This window comes from Hemiscyllium ocellatum, chromosome 26 (assembly GCF_020745735.1).
Source record: "Hemiscyllium ocellatum isolate sHemOce1 chromosome 26, sHemOce1.pat.X.cur, whole genome shotgun sequence".
In the NCBI taxonomy this organism is placed as follows: domain Eukaryota; kingdom Metazoa; phylum Chordata; class Chondrichthyes; order Orectolobiformes; family Hemiscylliidae; genus Hemiscyllium; species Hemiscyllium ocellatum.
The window spans coordinates 40533768-40556980 of NC_083426.1; the positions used below are offsets into that span (position 1 = coordinate 40533768).

Genomic DNA, 23213 nt, shown 5'->3' on the forward strand with positions numbered 1-23213 from the left:
AATCATTCATCAGATTAGGTAGACTTTTCATAGCAATGCGAGTCAACCATTATGAGATGGAGACAAGTGGGATTGAGGCTACAACAAGATCAGCCATGTCTTACTGAATGAGGGAGTAGGCTTGAAGGAGAATGAATTGCCTAATTCTGTTCCTACTTATTGCAGCAGAACATCAAACTTAGTCTGATGAATGGAAGGTAAGATCTGTATCTCACAAGTGCTGTACAATGATCATCTTTTCTCAATGTTGAATGATCATGGAGGCTCACTCTGTCAACATCCCAGGAATTATCAGTTACCAGAAATTGAACTGAACCAGCCAAAACAAATACAGTCAGCTACAAAAACAGGCCAAAGCTAGGAATTCTGAGGCAAGTAACTCACCTCCTGTCTCCCCAAAGCCTACCTACAATCTATAAAGTATAAATTGGAGTGTGATGAAATACACCTCACTTGTCCACGGCATAAGAAATCCAACACTGTCCAAGGCAAAACAGCTCACTTGATTAGCAACCTCCATCATTGGTGTATGATAACGTCAGTCAGTGCAATCTACAAAGCGCACTGCAACAACGCACCAAGGCTCCTTCAACAGCCTCTTCCAAACCTGCAACGTCTTCTTCTTGGAAGGTCAAAGGCAGCAGGTACATGGGAACATACCATATGCAAATTCCCTTTGAAGAAAAACACTATCCCACCTTGCTACCATATTGCCATTCCTTCAGCATCACTGGGCCAAACTCCTGGAACTCCGCGGCAGCTTCTTGGGTATACCTATACCTCAAGAACTGAAACAGTTCAGGAAGACATGTCACTAAAATCTTCTAAGGGTTGAATCGGCAAGAAATGCTTGGCCACATTGTATTTTTAAAAAGCACAGATCTTTATCATATGTTTTCTATGTGCATGTAAGTGGATCACAAATCAATCATGGGTCATGTGGTCAAATGAACGCCCCAATGTTCAAGTGTTTACCCTGGGGTTTACCTTGCAGCTGAGACACAACTTGCAGAGTGATAGCAACTTAGACTCCACCAATGTTTAAAAAGAGACACTAATTAGATTGCTTTCACGATGAACTGAATGGCCTCCTTTTATGCCACACCATAATATGATTCTATATACATCAAATAAATGGTTGGCAAAAATTCCACTTAATTCTCTCATGTGTTGTTAATTAGACAAATAAAAATCACAAGGTTCATTAAATGAACATCAATTTGAAATCACTCCTGAGGTAAAAGATTCCTTAAGGACAAATTGATAACATATGACGAATTTATTTTAAATACAGCGTTTAGGTTGAAATGGGGTGAAGTGAATAAGTGAATCTATTTTAAACACTGCAAAGAACAGTTTGTTGAGCATAAACAGATATTTGTTGTGTTACAAAGGTGAAGCTGACACCCCTCTGATAATTAAAACTGAAACACCCAGAAAAGATTGCCTCGCCTCATAACCTGATAGAAGTGTGAAAAGTGGTAAAACCTACCTCTTACCCCCAATTTGTTATCAAGGAATGGTTAAATGAAATGAAATCCTTTCACCCATTCTATAATTGACAAGTAACAATCTATTTATCTAGCTCCAACAATGAACAAATGAACAAAACCACTAACAAACTGACCAATTTCTCTCTAGCTATCTATTCCTGAATAAAACAAGATTCAAATAGGATGCGATTCGAATAAATAGAGGTCCCACTTATTTTTAGATTAGATTACTTAGATTATTTACAGTGTGGAAACAGGCCCTTCGGCCCAACAAGTCCGCACTGACCCACTGAAGCGCAACCCACCCGACCCATTCCCCTACATTTACCCCATTCACCTAACACTATGGGCAATTTAGCGTGGCCAATTCACTTAACCTGCACATTTTGGACTGTGGGAGGAAACTGGAGCACCTGGAGGAAACCCACGCAGACACGGGGAGAATATGCAAACTCCACACAGTCAGTCGCCTGGCAGTAACAAAACAATAAATTAAAACTTAATCTCTCAAAGTTCATGCTGGATGTGTCTTTCGGAATATTCTTCTGTCCTCTCCAGCCTTTCTACTCTCTCTCTCCTGCTGTCTTCCTCTGATCGAAACAGCTTCTCAGTCTACCGAATTCTGGTGTCTGGAATGTTAGCTGAACGCAACATTGTACCATTTATGAATAGATGGCGTTTTCCCTTCGAGAGCGTGGAGATTTTGTATGAGAGCCGGATTTGCATTTCTCCAATGGTGGATTTGCTGTCTGTTCAGATGGCAGCTGACTCTCCATCTAATTTTCAAATTCCCACATCTTTTATACCTGTGATTTCATGTTAATTTCTTTACAATTGGATTGATTCGAGATAGTCAAAACCAACAGATTTGAATTTAAATGGTCCTTAGTCTCCAAGTGCCTTTCTAAATTAATTGGCTGGATTTCAACTGTTGTCTGGGTGAAAATGCTGCTTGGGCCTGCTAACTGCAAAAGTTGTTTCAGTTTTGAGTGTCTCTGCACAACGCTTGCAAAGTGCCAAGCATTAAAAAGGGACCATGCACTGCTTTCAATTCATTTCACAATTTTAAACACCAACTTCATGATCGTGGGAAGATATAAAATTACCCATGTTGCATCAGGCATTCTTATCATAGTTGGTTATTGCACATGATACATGAAAAGAGAATTTCACAACTAAAATATATCCAAGAATCAATCATTTCGTCAGTAATAAAAATGTGAATGATAAAATAAATAACGGATTTGTGCAGCAGGAAATGTGGGATACAACAAAGAGGAAAGATGTCAGCTTCCGAATATCATCCTCAAGGAACGAAGGTCAGAAATCAACTTTAATCCACGCGCTGCTCTGAAGTGAAAATCTCTGGCCATGTTGTGTTTAAAATTTCTCTGCACATCAGCAGCTTTTTTAAGCTGCTCTACAATTTAGAACTGGTCAGCCGAAACACAGCTTGAAACTGTACTTGAATTTCATTCCAGTATGGTACTGTGAATAGAATACATAATTCAGGCAAAGCCTTCATGCAGGAAAAACTCTGGAGTAAAGATATAATACAAACAGTGCCTATTTATCTGAGGTGTCCATGTACCACACTTCTGTAATTCATGCTAAGCAAGAAAAATTTAACTCTGATCAGGTAATGGTTACCAACACTTCCTGAATGCCAGTGTTTTATTTGACAATAAAAGTCTACCATGGTCTACCTGAAGATTTTGAAAGGCAAACGAACCACTTGGTGTTTAAAAAAATCTCAGATCTATAAATATGGGCAACATTTGAGGTTTGACAGCAGCAGCAAGCCCATCACAGTGATAACAATGTGAAACAGTTCAGTCATGCTGTTTATAGATTCATGTGGTGTGCTGAACAGTTCCAGGTTCTGTAAATGGTACGGACACTGAAGTAATTCACCCTTGTACCGTGCCACTAGATTTTGCCAATATCTCCCTAAATATGTCCAGTCCAGGTTAGCAATTCCACATCAACCAACATTCAATTAACTTGCTCCACTTGAATTGGCACTAGTTATTGTTGATTTAGTCAGGCTAACAGTGTCCACATTTCTATCACTTGGTCAGCAATATAAGAAGTAAATTTGGAGAATTATTCATGGAAACAGTATATACCTGCGTCTCATTCCTCTCCAAATTCATGCTGGAGTAAATATAGAGAAGATCTTTATGAGATCAAAGATCTTTAGTCTGCACCTCCAAACCTACAACCGCAACCAACAAGGAGGACATAGCAGCAGCACCACATGCAGGTTCCCTTCAACTCACTCACTATTCTGACTTAGAAATAATTCACTGTTCTTTCATTGTTGCTGGGCCTAAATCCTGAAATTCCCTCCATAATTGCATTGTGGTTATTGTGGATTGTAGCAGTTCAAGAAGACAGCTCATCATCACCACCTCACGAGCAATAAATGCTGGCCCAGCCAGAGACATTATGTCTATGAGTTAATAAAAAAATGCAATCCTAATGTCCAGAAAAATTAGTGACGTATACCGATTAACATCATCACTCACTTTGTTTAAAACAATAAAGAATTAAATGAAATCATGCATACACTTTCTTTGCCCAAAATTCAGCTGAAAACAAATAGAAAATCATTATGCAAACAAACTACAGATACAAAAATTACAGTCACCAGTAATATGTTTAAGGTTAGTTGGAGAAATTTAATTTCTCATTCCGCTTGACGAAACACCAAAACCTGCACAGCAGTGAAGATAGCTAAAGATATGCAACAGGAAATTCAAACCTTAAAAACCATGGGGCAAAAAAAAGCATAAACTTCTCTGGCTGAATTTATCAGAAACACCGAAGGCATAGCAGATGAAGTACAATGTGGATAAATATCAGGTTATCCATTTTGGTACAAAAAAAACAGGAAAGAAGATTATCATTTGAATGACGACAAGTTGGAAAAGGGAAAGTGCAATGAGACCCTGGTATCACTGTACACCAGTTGCTGAAAGTATGCATGCAGGTCCCACAGGAAATGAAAAAGGAAAATGACATTTTGGTCTTCGGAGTGAGAGGATTCAAATATGGGAGGGAGGGATGTGTGACAATACAAACTTCAAAGTTTTAATAACTGTTGATGGATTGAAAAAAATAAATCAACAATAACTTCCTAGAATAAATGTTTTCTCGAGGTTAAGGAACAAGAAATTAAAAGCAATACGCCAATTAGCTGGACCTGGGAAAAGTACTCATTGAAACCACACAAATAAACTGCTTTAACAACTATTTGATAACTGGCTGCCTTATGCCACGAGGACAAATGACTGCCCTGCAGAATCATTTAAGAAACTAATAGCAAGAAAGGCTGTGTTTCAAATGGACAGCTAACAAGGAACAGAGAAAGGCTGAGAGTACTCCTGAGAAGAAAACAAGCTGCAGACTTGGAGACTTCAAAGGTGATATAAGTAACATCACACCACAATGCTCGCACATCCTTCGTTAAAGACAGAAAATCTTATAATAATTCAACTTTGAGATTCTTCAGCAGAACTCCTGAGAACAACACTACACAAGATCGGAACTGTGACAGCCAGAGGCAGTCTGCTGTTAGTTGGAATAGCGTTTAAATTCCACCATAATCAGGTAATACATGAGCTGGGTTGTGAGGTTTAGCTTGCTTACTTGCGAGGACTTATTTTGGCTGCTACATAAAATAAAGTTAAGTAATTGTTTCATTATTCGATTGTGTGATTTCTTAATTAGCCAAATTACAGGTAGCTTGTAGCAATTTACCCACAACAGATGTCTTGTTGCAACTGTATAGAACATTGGTGAGACCACATCTGGAGAACTGTGCCCAGTTTTGGTCTCCCTATTACAGTATAGATGTTCTGGCAATGGAGGGAGAGCAGCAAAGGTTTACTAATTGATTTCTGTCATATCAGGACTGGCATATAAAAGGAGACTAGTTTAGTTAGAACTATAATTGTTCGAGTTAGGAGAATGAGGTGGGGGGAGAAATCTCATGGAAGCTTCTAACATTCTAACAGAATGAGACATATAGAAGAGTAAGAGCTTCCCTACCTCTGAGCCAGAAGGCCTGGTTTCAAGTTCCATTTGCTTCAGAGGTATGTCATAACATTTCTGACCAGGTTGATTAAAATGTATTCTGGAAGAGCAAGAAGTGACTTGATTGAAAATAAGCAAGACCCTGAGGGATCTTGACAGTGTTTATGCACAAAGAGTGTTTCCTCTTGTGGGAGATTTTAGAACTAGTTTAAAAATAAGGAGTCAGTCATTTCAGACAGAGTCAAGGATATTTTTCTCTGTCAAAATGCTGAAAGACCTATGGAATGCTCTTCCTGAAAAGTGGAAGCAAAGTCTTTGCATACGTTAAAAGGCAAAAAAAAAGCATAGACCAACCAGACCATAGGCTACTCTCTCATTAAAGAGACATGACTGGTGGTGGTCTAACCTGATGGTTACCTTATCAAAAAGACTTGCCAAAATCGTTCTGAAAAAAAATGTTAGTCATAGTGATAGAGACATATAGCACAGAAACAGAACCTTTGGGTCCAACTGGTCCATACCAGATGAGGGGAATAAGTTGAGAAGGATAGTCCTTCATGGTAACCTCTGCTGGTGTGGAATTGAACCAATGCTGTTGGCTTCACGTTGCATCAAAAATCAGCTATCCAGTAATTGAGTTAACTGCTCAACACTGAAACAGAGGTTGATTCATCTTGCTAAGCAATGGGATAACAAGTTATGACGGGAATATGGAGCAATCAGATCAGTTATAATCTCACTGAATGGCAGAGCAGGCTTAAGGAGCTGAGTTGGCCTACTCTCGCTTCTATAATCCAATCCAAATATGCCACATCCCCTGGATCTCATGTTACAAATCACATATTCAAAAAATCTCCATCAGATTTGTCAAACATGGTTTGCCTTTCATAAAAAGATGCTGATTCTGGTCAATTTTACTAATATTTAACAATACAATTATCAAATCCTTTATAATAGATTTTAACGTTTTCCCTACTTCTGACCTCAAATAAACCTCAAAAGTAGTTCTCTATTTTTCCTCTTCCCTTCTCAAATAGTGGGGTTACATTTAATACTTTCCAATCTGGAGGAACTTTCCAGAATTTACAGATGTTTGAAAGATAGCCACAAATGCATCCATTACCTCTACACCCATCTCCGTTAAACTTCTGGGTAGCTCATATGCTCCAGAAGATTTACAAGTAGGTAAACCTTTCAAAATTCCCTCTTTATTAATACTAGTTTCCATTGATTCTTCAGTTTCCTAAGTCCCCTGAGTGCCAAGTATTTCTGGGAGGTATTCAGTATCTTCCTTCTTGAAAGCAGACATAAGCTCTTTGTTTAATTTACCTTATTCTCTATTATAAGTTCACATTGTCTTCACCTGTAATAGGCCTACATCTTCCTTTTCACATACCTAAAGAAAATTTTCCAATTCACCTTTACATTTTTTGCATTCACTTTCATGTCTCCCTTTCTTTATCACTTTCTTGATTTCCAATGTTAAAATGCCTGAGTTCATGACCAATAGGACAATTCTTCATTCTGGATAATTGTCTCGCTTGTTACCTATGACAGTTCATACATTCCAGATTCTGAAATGAAGTTTTAGTTTATCATGGTAATAAGGAATTGGCAGTGTGAGAAGTAGTATTAGAAAGATTAATGGAGCTTAATATAGATAGATCCCCGGGACCTGATCTACATTCCAGATAAACATAGTAATTAGGAGCAGGAGTAGGCTCTCAGTCCATGGAGTGTGTATCTTTTTTGAATATATTCAGTGGCTTGGCCATGTTTACTGCATCTGCCATGTGTACCCCCATTAACACAATTTATCTAAATCATCTTGGAAGTCTCCTTGCATTCTTCTCAAAACCTCACCCATTTTGACTCATCAGCAAACTTGGAAATATTGTATTTTGTTCCCCAGATCAATACATGTATTATGAACGGCTGGGTACCAAGCACCGATCCTTGTGATAACCATGAGTCACTGCCACTCAGAGACCCATTTATCTCCATTCTTTCTTGTTTGCCAACTAATTCTCAATCCATGTCAATATTTTTCCCCGAAGCCATATGCTTTAACTCTGTCCACTCCTTATCAAAAGCCTTCTGAAAATCCAAATACATCACATACAGTTCTCCTTCATCTGTTCTACTATTTACATTTTCAGAAACTCCAGCAGATTTGATCAGCATGATCACCATTCATAAACTCATGTCCAATCTCGTCCATGCTGTCCAAATGTTGATATATCACAATTTATATGACAGAAGTGGCCAAAATGCTAGAGCCTAATATTAGGTTAAGTGGCGTGTAATTCTGTTCTTTTTCTTTCCATTCATTTTAAATAATAGACAATAGGTGCAGGAGTAGGCCATTCTGCCCTTTGAGCCAGCACCACCATTCATTATGATCATGGGCTGATCATCCTCAATCAGTATCCTGTTCCTACCTTATCCCCATAACCCTTGATTCCACTATCCTTAAGAGATCTATCCAACTCTTTCTTGTAAGTATCCAGAGACTTGGCCTCCACAGTCTTCTGGGGCAGAGCATTCCATACACACACCACTCTGAGTGAAGAAGTTTCTCCTCACCTCTGTTCTAAGTGGCCTATTCCTTATTTTTAAACTGTGTCCTCTGGTTCAGGATTCACCCATCAGCAGAAACCTGCTTCCTGCCTCCAGAGTGTCCAATCCTTTAATAATCTCATAAGTCTCAATCAGATCCACTCTCAGCCTTCTAAACTCAAGCGTACACAAACCCAGTTGCTCCAATCTTTCAGCATAAGATAGTCCCGCCATTCTGGGAACTGACCTCATGAACCTATGCTGCACTCCCTCAATAGCCAGAATGTCTTTCCTCAAATTTGGAGACCAAAACTGTGCACAATATTCCAGGTGCGGACTCACCAGGGCCCTGTACAGCTGCAGAAGGACCTCTTTGCTTCTATACTCAATCCCTCTTGTAATGAAGGCCAGCATGCTATTAGCTTTCTTCACTGCCTGCTGTACCTGCATGCTTGCTTTCATTGACTGATGTAGAAGAACACCTAGATTTCGTTGTACTGCCCCTTTACCTAACTTGACTCCATTAAGGTAGTAATCTGCCTTCCTGTTCTTGCCACCACATATTTATCCACATTAAACTGCATCTGCCATGCATCTGTCCACTCACCTAGACTGTCCAGGTCACCCTGTATTCTCCTAACAGGCTGCACAGTGGCACAGTGGTTAGCACTGCACCAGAGACCCAGGTTCAATTCACGCCTCAAGTGATTCTTTGTGTGGAGTTTACACATTCTCTGCGTGGGTTTCCTCCGGGTGCTTCAATTTTCTCCCACAATCCAAAAATGTGCAGGTTAGGTGAATTGGCCATGCTAAATTGCCCATAGTGTTAGGTGAAGGGGTGAATGTAGGGGAATGGGTCTGGGTGGGGTTGCTGGTCGGTGTGGACTTGTTGAACCGAAGGGCCTGTTTCCACACTGTAAGTAATCTAATCTAATCCTCCTCACATTTCACCTGCCATTCAGCTTTGTGTCATCAGCAAATTTGCTAATATTACTTTTAATACCTTCATCTATATCATTAATGTGCATTGTAAAAAGCTGCGGTCCCAGCACTGATCCCTGCGGCACACCACTGGTCAGTGCCTGCCATTCCGAAAGGGAGCCATTTATCACTACTCTTTGTTTCCTGTCAGCCAACCAATTTTCAATCCATGTAATATTTTGCCCCTAATACCATGTGCCCTAATTTTGCTCACTAACCTCCTATGTGGGACTTTATCAAAGGCTTTCTGAAAGTCCAGGTATACTACATCCACTGGATCTCCCTTGTCCATCTTCAGTTACATCCTCAAAAAATTCCAGAAGATTAGTCAAGCATGATTTGCTCTTCATAAATCCATGCTGACTCTGACATATCCTGTTATTGCTATCCAGATGTGTCGTAATTTCGTCCTTTATAATTGACTCCACATTTTTCCCACCACTGAGGTCAGACTAACTGGTCTATAATTCTCTGTTGTCTCTCTCCCGCCTTTCTTAAAAAGTGGGACAACATTAACCACCCTCCAATCTGCAGGAACTGATCCTGAATTTATAGAACATTGGAAAATGATCATCAATACATCCACAATTTCTAGAGGTTACATTTGCCACTCTTCAATCTATAGGAATATCTCCAAACCATCGATGCATCCAACGTTTTCAGGGCCACTTCCTTTAGCACTCTGGGATTATAGATTATCAGGTCCTGCTGACGTGTCCACTTTAAACACCATTAATTTTCCCAGCACCATTTTCTTACTAAAACTGATTTCCTTAGTTACCTTAAATGTCTGGGGCAGGTTACTTAGTTCTGTCTTCACTAAAGAGGGCACAAAGTATGTTCAATTCTTTTGCCATTTCTTTGAACCCCAACATAATTTGCTCAGCTTCTGAGTGGAAGAGACATACATTTGTATTAATCCTTTTCCTCTTCACATACTTATAGAAGTGGTATGGTCAGTTTCTATGCTCCCTGTAATTTTGCTGTCATACTTTATTTTCCTCAATGATCAAATGTTTTGTCCTGGTTTGCTAAATTTTAAAATATGCTCAATTCTTAGACTTGTTGTTTTTCCTGGCAATTTCAGAATGTCTCCTCTTCGGTTCAAATACCATCCTCAAGTTCTTTTGTGAGCCAAGGTTGAGCCAAATTTCCTCTTTTTCTGTATCAGACAGGAATGAATAATTGTCGAGATTCATCTACACGTTCTTTAAATGTGAACCACTGCCATCTCATCATCAACCTCTTAACAAGGTTTCCCAATCCATCCTTGCCAATTTATGCCACATCCTCTTAGTTCCAATGTTTAGATTCAAAACACTCGTTTCAGATTAAACTACTTCACTTCCCATCTTATATTAGTTCAAGTTTTATGATAGCTACTCCCCCAATGGACCCTGCGCAAGAAGAGTGTTAATTAATTCTTTCTCATTGCACACTACCTTGTCTACCATAACTGGATCTCTGCTTGGTTCCTCATTGTGTTCATCTAAAATGACTGTCACGTACATACTCCAGAAAATCCTCTTCCACAATACGACTGCTATTTTGGTTTGTCCAATTTATATGTAAATTAACATCACTCATAAGTTGTACTCTTATCACATGTATCTCTGATTTCTTGTTTAATGCCTTTCCTTTTATAATCTACTCTTGTTAGGGGGCCAATAGGCGTCCCCAGCAAAGGTTTCTGCCACTCGGTGTTTCGCATCTCCACACATACAGATTCCACATGATTATTTTCTAATCTAACATCCTTCTTCACTACTGCATCAATTTTCTCCTTTCCATTTTTGTCCACCTTTCCTAAGTAATCAGTACCCCTGGAATTCATTTCCAATCCTTGGTAACCCATGCAGACATGTCTCTGTAATCGCAACCATATCATATCCTCAAGTGTTAAAGAAAACTGGCTGCAGGACATTGGCCATCACCTCTCAAAATTCGATAAACTCTGTAATGGTCCCTGAAGATCTGAAGGTGACAACTATAACCCTACTATGGAGAGAGAAAATAGGGAAATGGTGATCCATTAGATTAACATCAGTTGGAGTTAAAATGCTGGATTCTATACTAAGGGATGTGACAGGAATTTAGGAAATTAATTACAGGTTTCGAGGTCAGCATGGGTTATAAAAGAAAATCACAACTTTTTTGAGGATGTTAACTCATAGAATATGTAGAGAGGAGCCAGGAAATGCGGTATATTTAGCTTTTCAGAAAGCCTTCAATAAGATCCCAAACAAAATAGACAACTTTGTATTAGGAATATATACTGACATAGATTAAAAGCTGGTTAACAGGCTGAACTCAAAGAGTATAAATAAATGGATTATTCTCAGGTTGGCAACTTGTGAGGATGTAGCAAAGACACACTACTGGCAGATTTGAAAGGGCCAAGCAAGCGAGAAAAAAAAAATTGTCAGAAGAAGAAATGTGTAGTTATCCAGTTTAGTACAAAAGTATTTCTTAAATGGTAAGAGGCTGAGGTGTGTTGAACTTTAAAAGTGATATGAAGATGTGGGTGAACTCTATCTTTTAAGAGTTAAAAGCTAGCAGTGACAGCACCAAGTGTTCTCAATAAGACACAATGTAACGTGCTCCAGCTACTGGAGTAGCTGGTTGCTTGGAAACGTCAAAAAACATATTTGAATTAGGCCAATCGGTTTAAATTATTCCCCCCAAAAAATACCAACTTCCATCCAGTTTGAATTGAGTATATTGACAATCTTAAAAGTCAATGACACAATCCAATGGTCTGGGGTATAAGACAAGGGGAAAAAAATTGAACAGTTGGAAGGAGAACTGCCAAGCCCCAGTGGGTAAAAAACTGCCTGAAAAATAGCTCTCTTTAAAGTACCTTTTTCAATCAGTAACCTGTGAAACAGAATCCCTAAGAAGAAAAGACAACACAGGAAGATCCAAATGTAAGAACCAAAAGCTGCCTAGTTTTGAGATAAGAAGTGTGGTTTTGTAAATCTTAATTGAGAGTTTTAGCAGACTAATATTATCGAAGGGAAGGTAAAAGATAGGTTCGAGTAAGGGCTTGTAAATGGTTGTTAGTTAATTATTCTTTGTTATACTTTAAGAAATAAAGTTGTTAACTTTTACTTTAAATAGTTCTTGGCCACTTGAATGTTTACAGATTACTGCACAGGATAAATCTTTTCTGTTTTGCTGGTTTTAAATTAAGCAGGAGAGTTTACCCCGTGTTGTAACAAAAGGTTCATGGGCCCTTGTTTGTGAGTCACTGAAAGTTAACATGCAGGTACAGCTAGCAATTAAGAAGGCAAATTGTATGTTAGCCTTTATTATATATGGATGCAAATATGGAAATGAAGATTTCTCACTGCAATTAGATAGAACCTTGGTGAGATCATGCTGTGTGCAGTTTTTGTCTCCTTACCTATATATATCCTTACAAATACATACTTGCCATAGAGGGAATCCAATAGGTTCTAATCCCCGGGAAGGAGAAATTTTCTTATGAACAGAAGTGAAATAGACTGGGCCTATACTTGGCTGGCATTTGGAAGAATGAAAGGTGATTCCATCCAAATATTGAAAATTCTTAGAGATTAGACATAGGAAGAATATTTCCTCTGGCTAGGATCTAGAACCAGGCAACAGAGAGGCAGGGAATTCAGGAATGAAATTAGGTTTAATTACTTCACTCAGAAGTGAGTGAAATCTTTAGAATTCTCTGCTCCAGAATGTAATAGAGGCAATCACTGAGTATGTTCAAGACAGAGATTGATAATTTCTTATACATTAAAAATATCAAGGTATTCAAAATCAAGTCAACAACCTCACATCAAGGATAATGCAGGAAAATGACACTGAATGTGATGAGCTACAATCTCATTGAATGCTGGATTGGGCTTGAATGACTTACTCTTATGTTAGCATATCCAAGTTTTGAAATAAAAAAATGTAGTGAGGTTTTTCTCAACTCTGTCTAATCCTTCTACCAATTACTTCAAAGAAAATCCCCTGGTTATTGGTCTCTCCAAGAACAGAAATGGGTCTTTCCATTATACATCAGGCCCTAAAATTATCAATACCCCAATTAAAACTCTTCAGGTTTTCCGCATTGCCAGGAATGGAAAATCTGAACAATGTCCTCATTAATTTCTTCTGAAAAGCACATATAATAGTGAATGTTTGATGATATTCTTTCCCAATGACATTCCTGGTAACAGCATTCAGCATTACACTTGTTAAGATCCAATTCATATTCACTCACCAGGACTGGCTGAATAATTTGCATGACATACATTCTGCTTCCATCTATCTAGTAATTTACTATGCGACTGTCTCGCTCTCTCATACACACATTGGAAAAAAATTAGAAATATTATCTTTTTGTGTTGTTCTCTTTTATAGCTCTGGTTAGATTACTTATGCAATTTTTTAAAGCGATCATATTTCAATTACGCAAAGTCAGGTTTAGAATGTAAATTACGTATTTTAATCTGCTCACAAATTTCTAAGCATGAACAAAAGTCACTATGGATTAGAAACATTGTGGTCTTGTTCTGGCTTAGAAGTTTGAGTCTAGTTACATACTATGAATCTGAAATTCTTATCCAATTTAACTCTTGACTGGAATATTGGCATTATTGTTTTAAAAACCCTCAGTTTCTACTGATGCTTTCCCAGTGGTCAGACTGACAAACCTCCCTCAATAAATAAAACTCATCAGTATACCAGCTGATAATTCAACTTATTGTTGTTTGTGGAGTGCAGCTGAATGTGCAAAATAGTTGCTACACTATTTGTAGCAAATGATGTGGAGGTGCTGGTGTTTGGACTGGGACAGACAAAGTTAAAAATCACACAACACCAGGTTATACTCCAAACGGTTTATTTGGAAGCACTAGCTTTCAGAGCACTGCTCCTTCATCAGATGGTTGTGGAGTCATAGCAGTTCAAAATAATTTATTATCTGACAAACCCATAAGGGAAGAGTCTGTATTGTTTCAATGTTACCAAATCGAATCCATAAACTTTGACCTTTAGCTTTTTTTAAATGGCTCTATGATGGCACCAAAGAAAAACCACAGAATTCGCCACAAATACTGGTCTTGTACTCAAAGCTCTGTTCTAGCCATTTTCAAGCAGTGTAATATCTTGAATGGTCTTGACAGGTGGAGGTGGAAAGGACGTTTTCTCTGCTAAGTCAGTCCAGAACTAGGGCACATTGTTAAAATCAAGGGTCATCCTTGTAAGACACAGACGAGGAGATTTATTTTTTCCCTTGAGGGTTGTGCGACAGTTTGTCAGTGTCTCAGAAGACAGCGATTCATAACGCTTTTAAAGCATAGGTAGATTGATTTCCTTACTTAACATGAATTCAAGGTCATTGTGGGTACATGAAAATGTGAATTCCAAACACAAACAGATCAGCCATAATCTTACTGAATGATAGAACAGGGCCAGATGGGTCAAATAGTCTACTTTTGCTCCAATTTTTTAATGTTCATATGTCTAAATGCAAGTAAAAGTTTTGTTATATCTTACTATAGACATATGCCTGGATAAACATCTATACCTCAGCAAGGTTCCTTTATATTCTATAAGCTGCCTTACTGAAAGTTCAACCATGTGTTTTTTCCAACCATTCACTAGGGAAACCTTGACCAGCTCAAACATCATCCTTTACAACCTGAACGTGAAAAAAATTCAACAGTGCCACTTTCTATCAGCAGTTCACCTCTTGTAAAGCAACAGCTTAAATTATGCACACCTGAATAAGTTTAATATTGGTTAAAAATACACACAAAAATTACTGGGGTTGTCATTGGTGAGTCATGCCTTTGCATGCTGCAATGACTCCTAGGTTAAACTGCACCTAATGCTACGCATATTAATCTGACCTCTGTGACAGAACTTGAACAAAATTTAAACAAACTTTTACAGATATTGAATCATAACTGGCAAGCTTGTAACATATGGAAACTATATACTCTTCCATGTACACATCAATGCTGCAGGTTTTGGAACAACATTCATCATTAAAACACAAACTTGACAGAGCAGAAAGGTGTGGGAAGATGGATTGTGAATGAAAGTGACATTTAATCACTATTTATGAACTTGTAGTGGACTGAATGCACAAATAGGAGAAAGTGAGGACTGTAACTGCTGGAGATCAGAGTCGAGAGTTTGGTGCTGGAAAAGCGCAGCCAGTCGGACAGCATTCGAGGAGCAGGAGAATGGATGTGTTGGGCAAAAGCCCTTCACCCTGAAATGTCAATTCTCCTGCGCCTCGGATACTGCCTGATAGGCTGCGCTTTTCCAGCAGCACATGTTGACTCTGAATGCACAAATAGTTTATTTTGGAATTATAACCTGAAATGATTCAGCTACACTCTTATTTAGCATCACTCCAGAACCCATCAAAGCAAGACAAGCATTGGAGTAAATATTGTCATGGGATCAGAATAGAACCGAAGTTGACAAAAAGAACAAGCAAATATCCTCTTACCAAGATGGTAAACCATAAAATGTAATAATATGCATTTATATTGTATATTTGTCTTAATAAAAGTATGCTAAGATGATTTCTAAAGGCTTTATAACAAACTATAAAAACTCCAAGCCAAGAGGTAGGTTTAAAGGAGGCTCCTGGGAAAAAAATTAGAGATAGACAGAGAATTCTAGAGATTAGAGCCAAGGCAGCTGAAGGCACAACAACCAATGACAGACCAATTAAAATTAGAGATGTTCAAAAGCCTCAATTAAAGACACACAAATATCTTGGAGAGTATGGTAATTGGAGGTAATAGAAATTTGATAACAAGGATGAGAATATTAAAATTAAGTTGCCGTTCTGAGGAAGGGTCACTAGACCCCAAGCATTAACAGACTTCTCTCCACAGATGCTGCCAGACCTGCTGAGCTTTTCCACTATTTCTGTTTCTGATTTACAGTATCTGCAGTTCTTTCGGCTTTTATTAAAATTAAGGCAATATTTAACCATGAATTAATAAAGGGCAGTGAACACAAGGGTAATAGATGAATTTGATGAGAGTTAGGGTCTCAACAGAGCTTGGAACTCAATTTTATGTAGGGTATTTGGGGAAAGGCTAACTAAATTGCATGAGAATAGTCAAGTCTGGATATAACAAAGGCATCAATGATGGTTTCAGCAGAAAATCTGAGGCAGGAGTAGAAATTGGCAAAGTCATGGAAAGGGAAATATGTGCTTTTCGTGACCACACAGATATGTAGTTGACAGTTCATCTAAATGTCAAGTATGACCTTGAGGTTGCAAATACCTTCAGCATATTTGGGACAGCATAGTGGCTCAGTGGTTAGCACTGCTGCCTCACAATGCCAGGAACCTAGGTTTGATTCCAGCCTAGAGCAATTGTCTATGTGGGTTTCCCTCAAGTGCTGTGGTTTCTTCCCACGTCCAAAGGAGTGCAGGGTTAGGTGGAATGGTAGTGCTAAATTGTCCATAGTGCTCAGGGATGAATAGGATAGGTACATTAGTCAGGGGTAAACATTGGATGGGGGAAATGGGTCTGAGTACTCTTTGTACTGTCGGTGTGGACTTATTGGGCTGAAGGGCCTGTTTCTACTCTGTAGGGATTCTATGATTCATATTGTCAAGTAAAAGAACAAATGTGATCGTATGCAGGGCACCAGCAGTATACATGTAGAAATTATGTATTTTCAGATGATGTTATCAATGATTTCAGCATGTAGATGAAAAATGGGTGCAGTCTAAGGTAAAATGCACAAGGGACACCAAAGGCAATTGTGTAGGAATGGGTTTTAACTTTGTGGCCCAATGTCCTATGAGGTAATATGTGAGTTACAGAAATGCTGCCAATGCTTGAGTACCCAATGCCCCTCTTACACTAGTATATTCAAGAAGAAGAAGAAAGGAATAATGTAGTATGAAGTAAATGCTTGTTGAGTGAAAATCTGAATGCCACTTAAACATAAGCACAACTTTCATAAATTAAAGTTTGATGAAACAGATGATGTCATCAGTGCTTTAATAATTCAGTGCTGAATATTGTATTGCCGTGATACTACATGCAGATTTAGGTTTGTAGTCGATCTCACCAGACAAATGCACATAGCTTAGATGTAACACAGTAATGTACACCAAATTTAGTTTAGATTTGTTTCAAATTCCAAATCATAATCATAATCTGTCACTTCATGAAAGATTAGGTTTAAATGTTAAAATTCAATCCAAGTTGTAACTTCTTTACTAAGTATCAGTAGTTTTATTGCCTTAAATTTCAAAGCCTAGTTTGTTATTAGATTTAAAAATTCACTAAAAAAAATGGCAGCAACATTTTCAACACCAATGGTAAAATGCAGACTTCCAACTCCTTGTTCTATGACATGGAGGAAAGCAACAGATTTGCTGACTTAAGAATTTCTTCTTTGTTGTGAATTTTTAAGCCGCATTTATCTTTCAAATGTATGAAACAGTAGCTAAATATGTAACAGGAGGACCACTGAAGTGGCAGATAATTTAATGCCTATTGCTCACTGAAACTTGCAGCATGAGGATTTGTCTGATCTGGAAAGGCAACTGAATTTACTCCCTTTACTCAGCTTAATCTTAAAAAAAACACCAGAAACTATTGATTTAGAGGTTAAACCTTTTACAGATTGCACTGAAAATGTATTGTTTCTCAGAATGATTTTACTTTCTGATCAACATCTCTCAATTTGGCTTAACTAGTGCAAAGATCAGATAAAGATAGTAATGGTTTTTCTTGACTTTCACAAAATGGGAATGTGAATGCTGCAATGCACAGCTTGATATTAGATATCAACTTATTTTTGTACAACCAATGTTGTAAAACAATCTCCTAATACCTCTCCCAGAAAGCTGAAATAAATCCTTTACTGTTGACTTATTAGTGCTGCTGCAATTGTTTAAGTTATTGTGCATCAAACAGAAAAACAATTAACTTTTTACAAAAAGTTTAGCAATCACTAATTATTAATATGGAGAGAAAAATCAGTAGTGGGCTCTGCATACTTAAACAAAAATAGAAATTGCTGGAAAACTTCAGCAAGTCTGGCAGCATCTGTGGAGAGAAATCAAAGGTAACGTTTCCAATTGAGTGACCCTTCCTCAGAACGTTAACTCTGATTTCTCTCCACAGATGCTGCCAGACCTGCTGAGCTTTTCCAGCAACTTCTTTTTGTTTCTGATTTACAGCATCCCCAGTTCTTTCAGTTTTAATTTAGGATTTGATGTTTATTAGTCTAAAATCAGATCACTATTTTACAAACAAAACCTGAGATTTTGCCCTTTCTTCAGGCTATGTTGTGTTTGAGAACTGGTGTGTTCCTAACTAACTACCATGAAGACATCAGTTCTCCTTTGAAAGCTTAGATCCAGATATTTTTATAAAGGAAAACCTATGATCAGTTTAAAACAAAGAAAGCCTGGAACATACATTTGTGAAAGACTTCATATCTCAGAGTCATCTAAAATCCTGTATATAATGCATGGTGAGAAATAGTGACTGCAATTTTTTTCCAAATGATTGTGTTCTTGAGAGGAGGGAAGAGAACTATATTAGCAGAGCAGTGAGAATGAAGTATGAATTTATTCTGAGGAAGAGTCGCTGGACCCGAAATGTTAAGTGATTTCTCTCCACAGATGGTTGCAGACCTGCTGAGCTTTTCCAATTTTTGCTTTTGTTTGTGAAACATGAATGTACATGTGTGTTTAATCTCTCCAGACTATGGAGAAAGTTTAACTTTATAGAATAAATCTGGTTAACACCATCTTATTTTTAACCAAACTCTCTTCGGGAATCAATAGATGATCCATCATTATCAGAAAAAGCAAATATACCTGGGGATGCTGGCAAAAGTTAATGACAACCACTTTATTGCTTCACCGTGACTTTTAAAATCTTGGTTTAATTACTTTTGAATGCAGTACAGAAGTACTACTGCAGTCTTCCAGGGGATAAGATTATGAACTAGAGAATCAAATTCAACCTTTATTTCCAAACCATTAATTGAATGCTTGACGGGAACATATCACAAATGTAAATTGAGCAAAAGAATCAAGATATAAATTACAATTAACTAAAAAGCATAGATGGGTGCACTTACCATGAAGCGCACATCATCAAACCCATTCAGCACCAGTTTACTTTCATACTGTTGCATCCCAATCGATTCAAGCCACTGCCCGACACTCTGCTCCAGCATCCTTGAACCTGTTGAGAGATTGATCGGCAAACGCTTGAGCAAGGAAAAACCATTCAGGCGGTAACAGCGGCACTCCGAGGACGAGATATGACACTGCCACATCATTGTCCCTCACAATGTGCTGGGGCAACTAATCCAAGCAAAATGCCCTTAAATGTAGCCCCTCACAGGTGTTAATCCAAATTCAAGAAATATTTAAAAGCCTGAATTAATAATCAGACTTCAGGGATACAAATTTTTCCAACTTTGTATAGGTCTTTGTAATCCAGAATGATAGCCATGCGGAAGGGTTGTCAAATAACCGAAAGTCTCTTATGTCCCCACTAGTTAACTTATTTGAATTAAATATACAGTATGCAGCATATGAGAACTGCTGCTTCTGCACTCGAGCCAAGTAAAGCAGCTGCACTCGCTGCCTCTATTCCGATGTTAATAATACAGCAGGGAACTGAGCTTCCAATTCAGTCCTAATGATCAGCTCTTCATGCTGCAGCAGTGCTCATTGTCTGCCAGCTGAGCTCCTTGCTCGGTCCCTTCACACTATTATCACCCTATCCTCCCTCCTCCCACTCTGAGCTCCTAGCACTGATTAGAATACACCATCAACCATTCAATAGCATGAGCTGCTTAGGACTGTGTCAGGAGAAATGAGGCAACTTCAGAAGGATTGAAAAAAGCTCAAACTCTGGTTGTTTATTGCTGCAAAGTACATTTTTTTTAAAACATAATTCTTAACTGCTGGGAACATGAAGCGTGGACTTCAGCAAGAAACAAAGGGTTTTGCAAGAGAAAATTAAAATCAAAATCTGTGTGGTTTCCTCTGAAATGTTTCCTTCCATCCCATTGCCTGATGTCCCGACCTGATTGATTTATTTGAATATAATTGCTTTCCACTAAGGAAGTGCAACAACCCAGGAATACAAATTAAAGTAAATGAATGCATGACTGCGATGAATTTGCTTATCTTTGCTAAACTGACAAAGGATGACATATTTGCAAAATCAGCTACAAAAGCTCACAAAGTCAGAGTTTTTTTTGACTGGACTAGGACTTCAACTATAATGCAGTGGGATGCAGTAGAGGAGGAGGAGTGGGCAACAACAGAGTGAGAGGAAAGGGAGAGCTAGAGATGGTGAGCAAAAAATAGGAGCAACACAGCAGATAAAGGAGGGAAGAGGAGAGATAGGGATAAGAGAGATGATGGGGGGGGGGGCGTTAGAAAGGTATCACGGGAGCAGAGTAGAGGAAGAAAGGAGTGAGATGTGAGGAGCACGGGAGGCACTGAAGGGTGTAGACTGATAGAGAACAGGGTGAGAGGAAAGGAACTAGGTGGCAGAGAAAGTGGGGCATGTGGTTCTGCAAGGAAAAAGAAGATGGGCTGAGAGATGTGGGACATGGGGATTCTTGTAAAGTTGGAGTTGAGTGGAGTGGGGAAGGAGTGAAAAGGATGTAGTAGTGGACAGTGAGGGCGGGAGGGGTCAGAGGGTGGTTGAGAGAAGTGGATAGCTCGGAGGCAGCATACAAGAATGGAAGGGTAGGAAAAAGGAAGGAGGAACGTTGCAAGGGATGATTGGGTGGACAGGTTAGGAGGAAAGAATAAGGGAGGTTGTAGTTGAGAGGGAGCAAATTGATGGGAATGTTGTAGAGGAGGAAGAAGTCAGGAAGGGAAGGTCGGATAAAGGGAGCTAGAGTGAGTGGTGGAAGGTTGGGTCAAAGAGAGGTGGTGATGGAAGCTCAGCCACAGAAGCAATGGGCAGGGAGCAGAGAAAACCTCAGTGAATGACAGCAATGGAGCTTCCTGATAAAAGCTCGAGCCCAGCTGCAGCGACAGCTAAACTTCAACAGGAACCCCATCAGAATTCAAAATGGCGGAATAAAGTGACCGCAGCACAAAATTAAGAATGAATGGTCGGTCCCTTCTTATTGAGGTTACAAGTTTTACAGTAGAAGACATATGAGCGGTAAGGTTAATACAGGGGCACATACAAACAAATTTTATTTACAAATAAAATGAATAAAATACCTAAATAATTAACTAAAATCATCAAGGGTGTTAGCACAAGCAGTGGGTCAAAGCTGTGTTATGTGGTAGTTCAAGGATAACATTTTGATGTGGGCAAACATAAACACAGCTATTCAAACACTTCTTACAGATAATAGCTTCGGCTCAGAGTTAATGAACTAATGGCACTGCAAAGCATTGGGGGGGGGGGGGGCTTATCCAGAAACTTTGTGACAGAAGGCACACTAGGCAGAGATGGGGCGCAAGAAAGGGGAAAGGAGTGGGGGGAAGAAAGGGGCTGGGGGAGAAGATGGTGCGTGGAGACAGGGAGGGAGAGAGAAAAAAGGGGGGAGAGAGGGGGGAGCGTGAAAAGGGGGATGGGGGAGAAGAGGGGGCAAGGGAGCACGGGGGCGAGGAGCAGAGGGGGGAGAAGGGGAGAAGCGGGGAAAAGGGGGAGAAATGAGGGAGAGAGAAATGGAGAGAGAAGGGGGAAGGGAGGGGAGAGTGAGGGACAGGGCAGAGAAAGGGTGGAGAGAGTGGGTGGGGGGGGTTAAGGGGGATGAGGGAGGAGGGGGGTAAGGGGGATGAGGGAGGTAGAGAGGTGGGGGGGTGGGGATAAGGGGGATGAGGGAGGTGGGGGGATGAGGGAGGTGGGGGGTTGGGGTAAGAAGGATGTGGGAGGTGGGGGGTAAGCAGTGAAACAGGGAGGTTGTGAGGGGGGAAAAGGGAGATGGTGAGGGGGGAAAACAGGGAGAGGGTGAGGGGGGAAACAGGGAGGGGGGTAAGAGGGAGGGGGTAAGTGGGTGGGACAAGAGGGGGTAAAGGGGGAAGAGGGGGGAGTGAGGGGTTGATGGGGTGAGGATAGGAACAGGGAGGGGAGGGGATGAGGGAGGAAGAGAGAGAGGGTGAGGGGGGAACAGGGAGAGCGGTAAGTGGCAGGAGGAAGAGGGAGGGGGTGTGGGAAGGGTAAGTGGGTGAGGGGAAGAGGAGGGGGTGAGGGGTTAAACGGGGAGGGTGTGAGGGGGAAACTGGGAGGTGGTGAGGGGGAACAGGGAAGAGGTGAGGGGGGAACTGGGGGGGGTGGGGGTGGAACTGGGAGGGGGTGGGGGGTCAAACGGAGGGGATGGGGGGAACAGGGAGGGGTTGAGGGGGGTAAGTGGGAGGGTGGTAAGTGGGCGTGAGGAAGAGGGAGGGGGTAAGAGGAAGGGGGTAAGTGGCAGGAGTAAGTGGGAGGGGTAAGTGGGAGGGTGGAACGGGGGAAGAGGAGGGGGTGAGGGGAGAACAGGGAGGGGATGAGGGGGTAACAGGGAGGGGATGAGGGGGGAACAGGGAGGGGATGAGGGGGAACAGGGAGGGGGTGAGGGGGGAACAGGGAGGGGGTAAGTGGGTGGGGGAAGAGGGGGGAGTGAGGGGGGAAAACAGGGGTTGACGAGGTGAGGGGGGAACAGGGAGGGGGGCAAGTGGCGGGAAGAAGGAGGGTAAGTGGGAGGGGTAAGTGGGCAGGGGGAAGGGGGGAACTGGGATGCTGTGAGGGGGGAAACTGGGAGGCGGTGAGGGGGAAACAGGGAGGGGATGAGGGGGGTAAGAGGGAGGGGGTAAGTGGGCGGGGGGAAGAAGGGAGGAGTGAGGAGGTGAGGGGGGAACAGGGAGTGGTTGAGGGGGAAACAGATGGGTTGAGGGGGTGATGTGGTGAGGGGGGAACAGGGAAGGGGTGAGGGGATGCGGGGCGGAACAGGGAGGGGGTACGTGGGCAGGGGAAGTGGGAGGGGGGTAAGTGGGAGGGGGTGGGGGGGAAGAGGGAGGGGTTGTTGGGAGGAAACAGGGAGGGGTTGAGGGGGGAAACAGGGTGAGGGGGGAACGGAGTGGGGGAGGGGGGAAACGGGGAGGGGGGAAACGGGGAGGGGGGAAACGGGGAGGGGGGGAGG

The 23213-nt window shown here is 40.6% G+C and overlaps 1 protein-coding gene across 4 annotated transcripts in view; it reads right to left on the reverse strand.

Annotated features, from left to right (window-relative positions):
• Positions 1 to 23213, reverse strand: part of LOC132828427 (ankyrin repeat and SAM domain-containing protein 1A-like) — a 349239-nt gene that overhangs the window by 86591 nt on the left and 239435 nt on the right. For all 4 annotated transcript variants that reach the window (XM_060845537.1, XM_060845538.1, XM_060845539.1 and 1 more), the window contains one exon: positions 19188 to 19294. In XM_060845537.1, coding sequence (XP_060701520.1) covers positions 19188 to 19294 — 107 coding nt within the window. The remainder of the gene's footprint in view (positions 1 to 19187; positions 19295 to 23213) is intronic.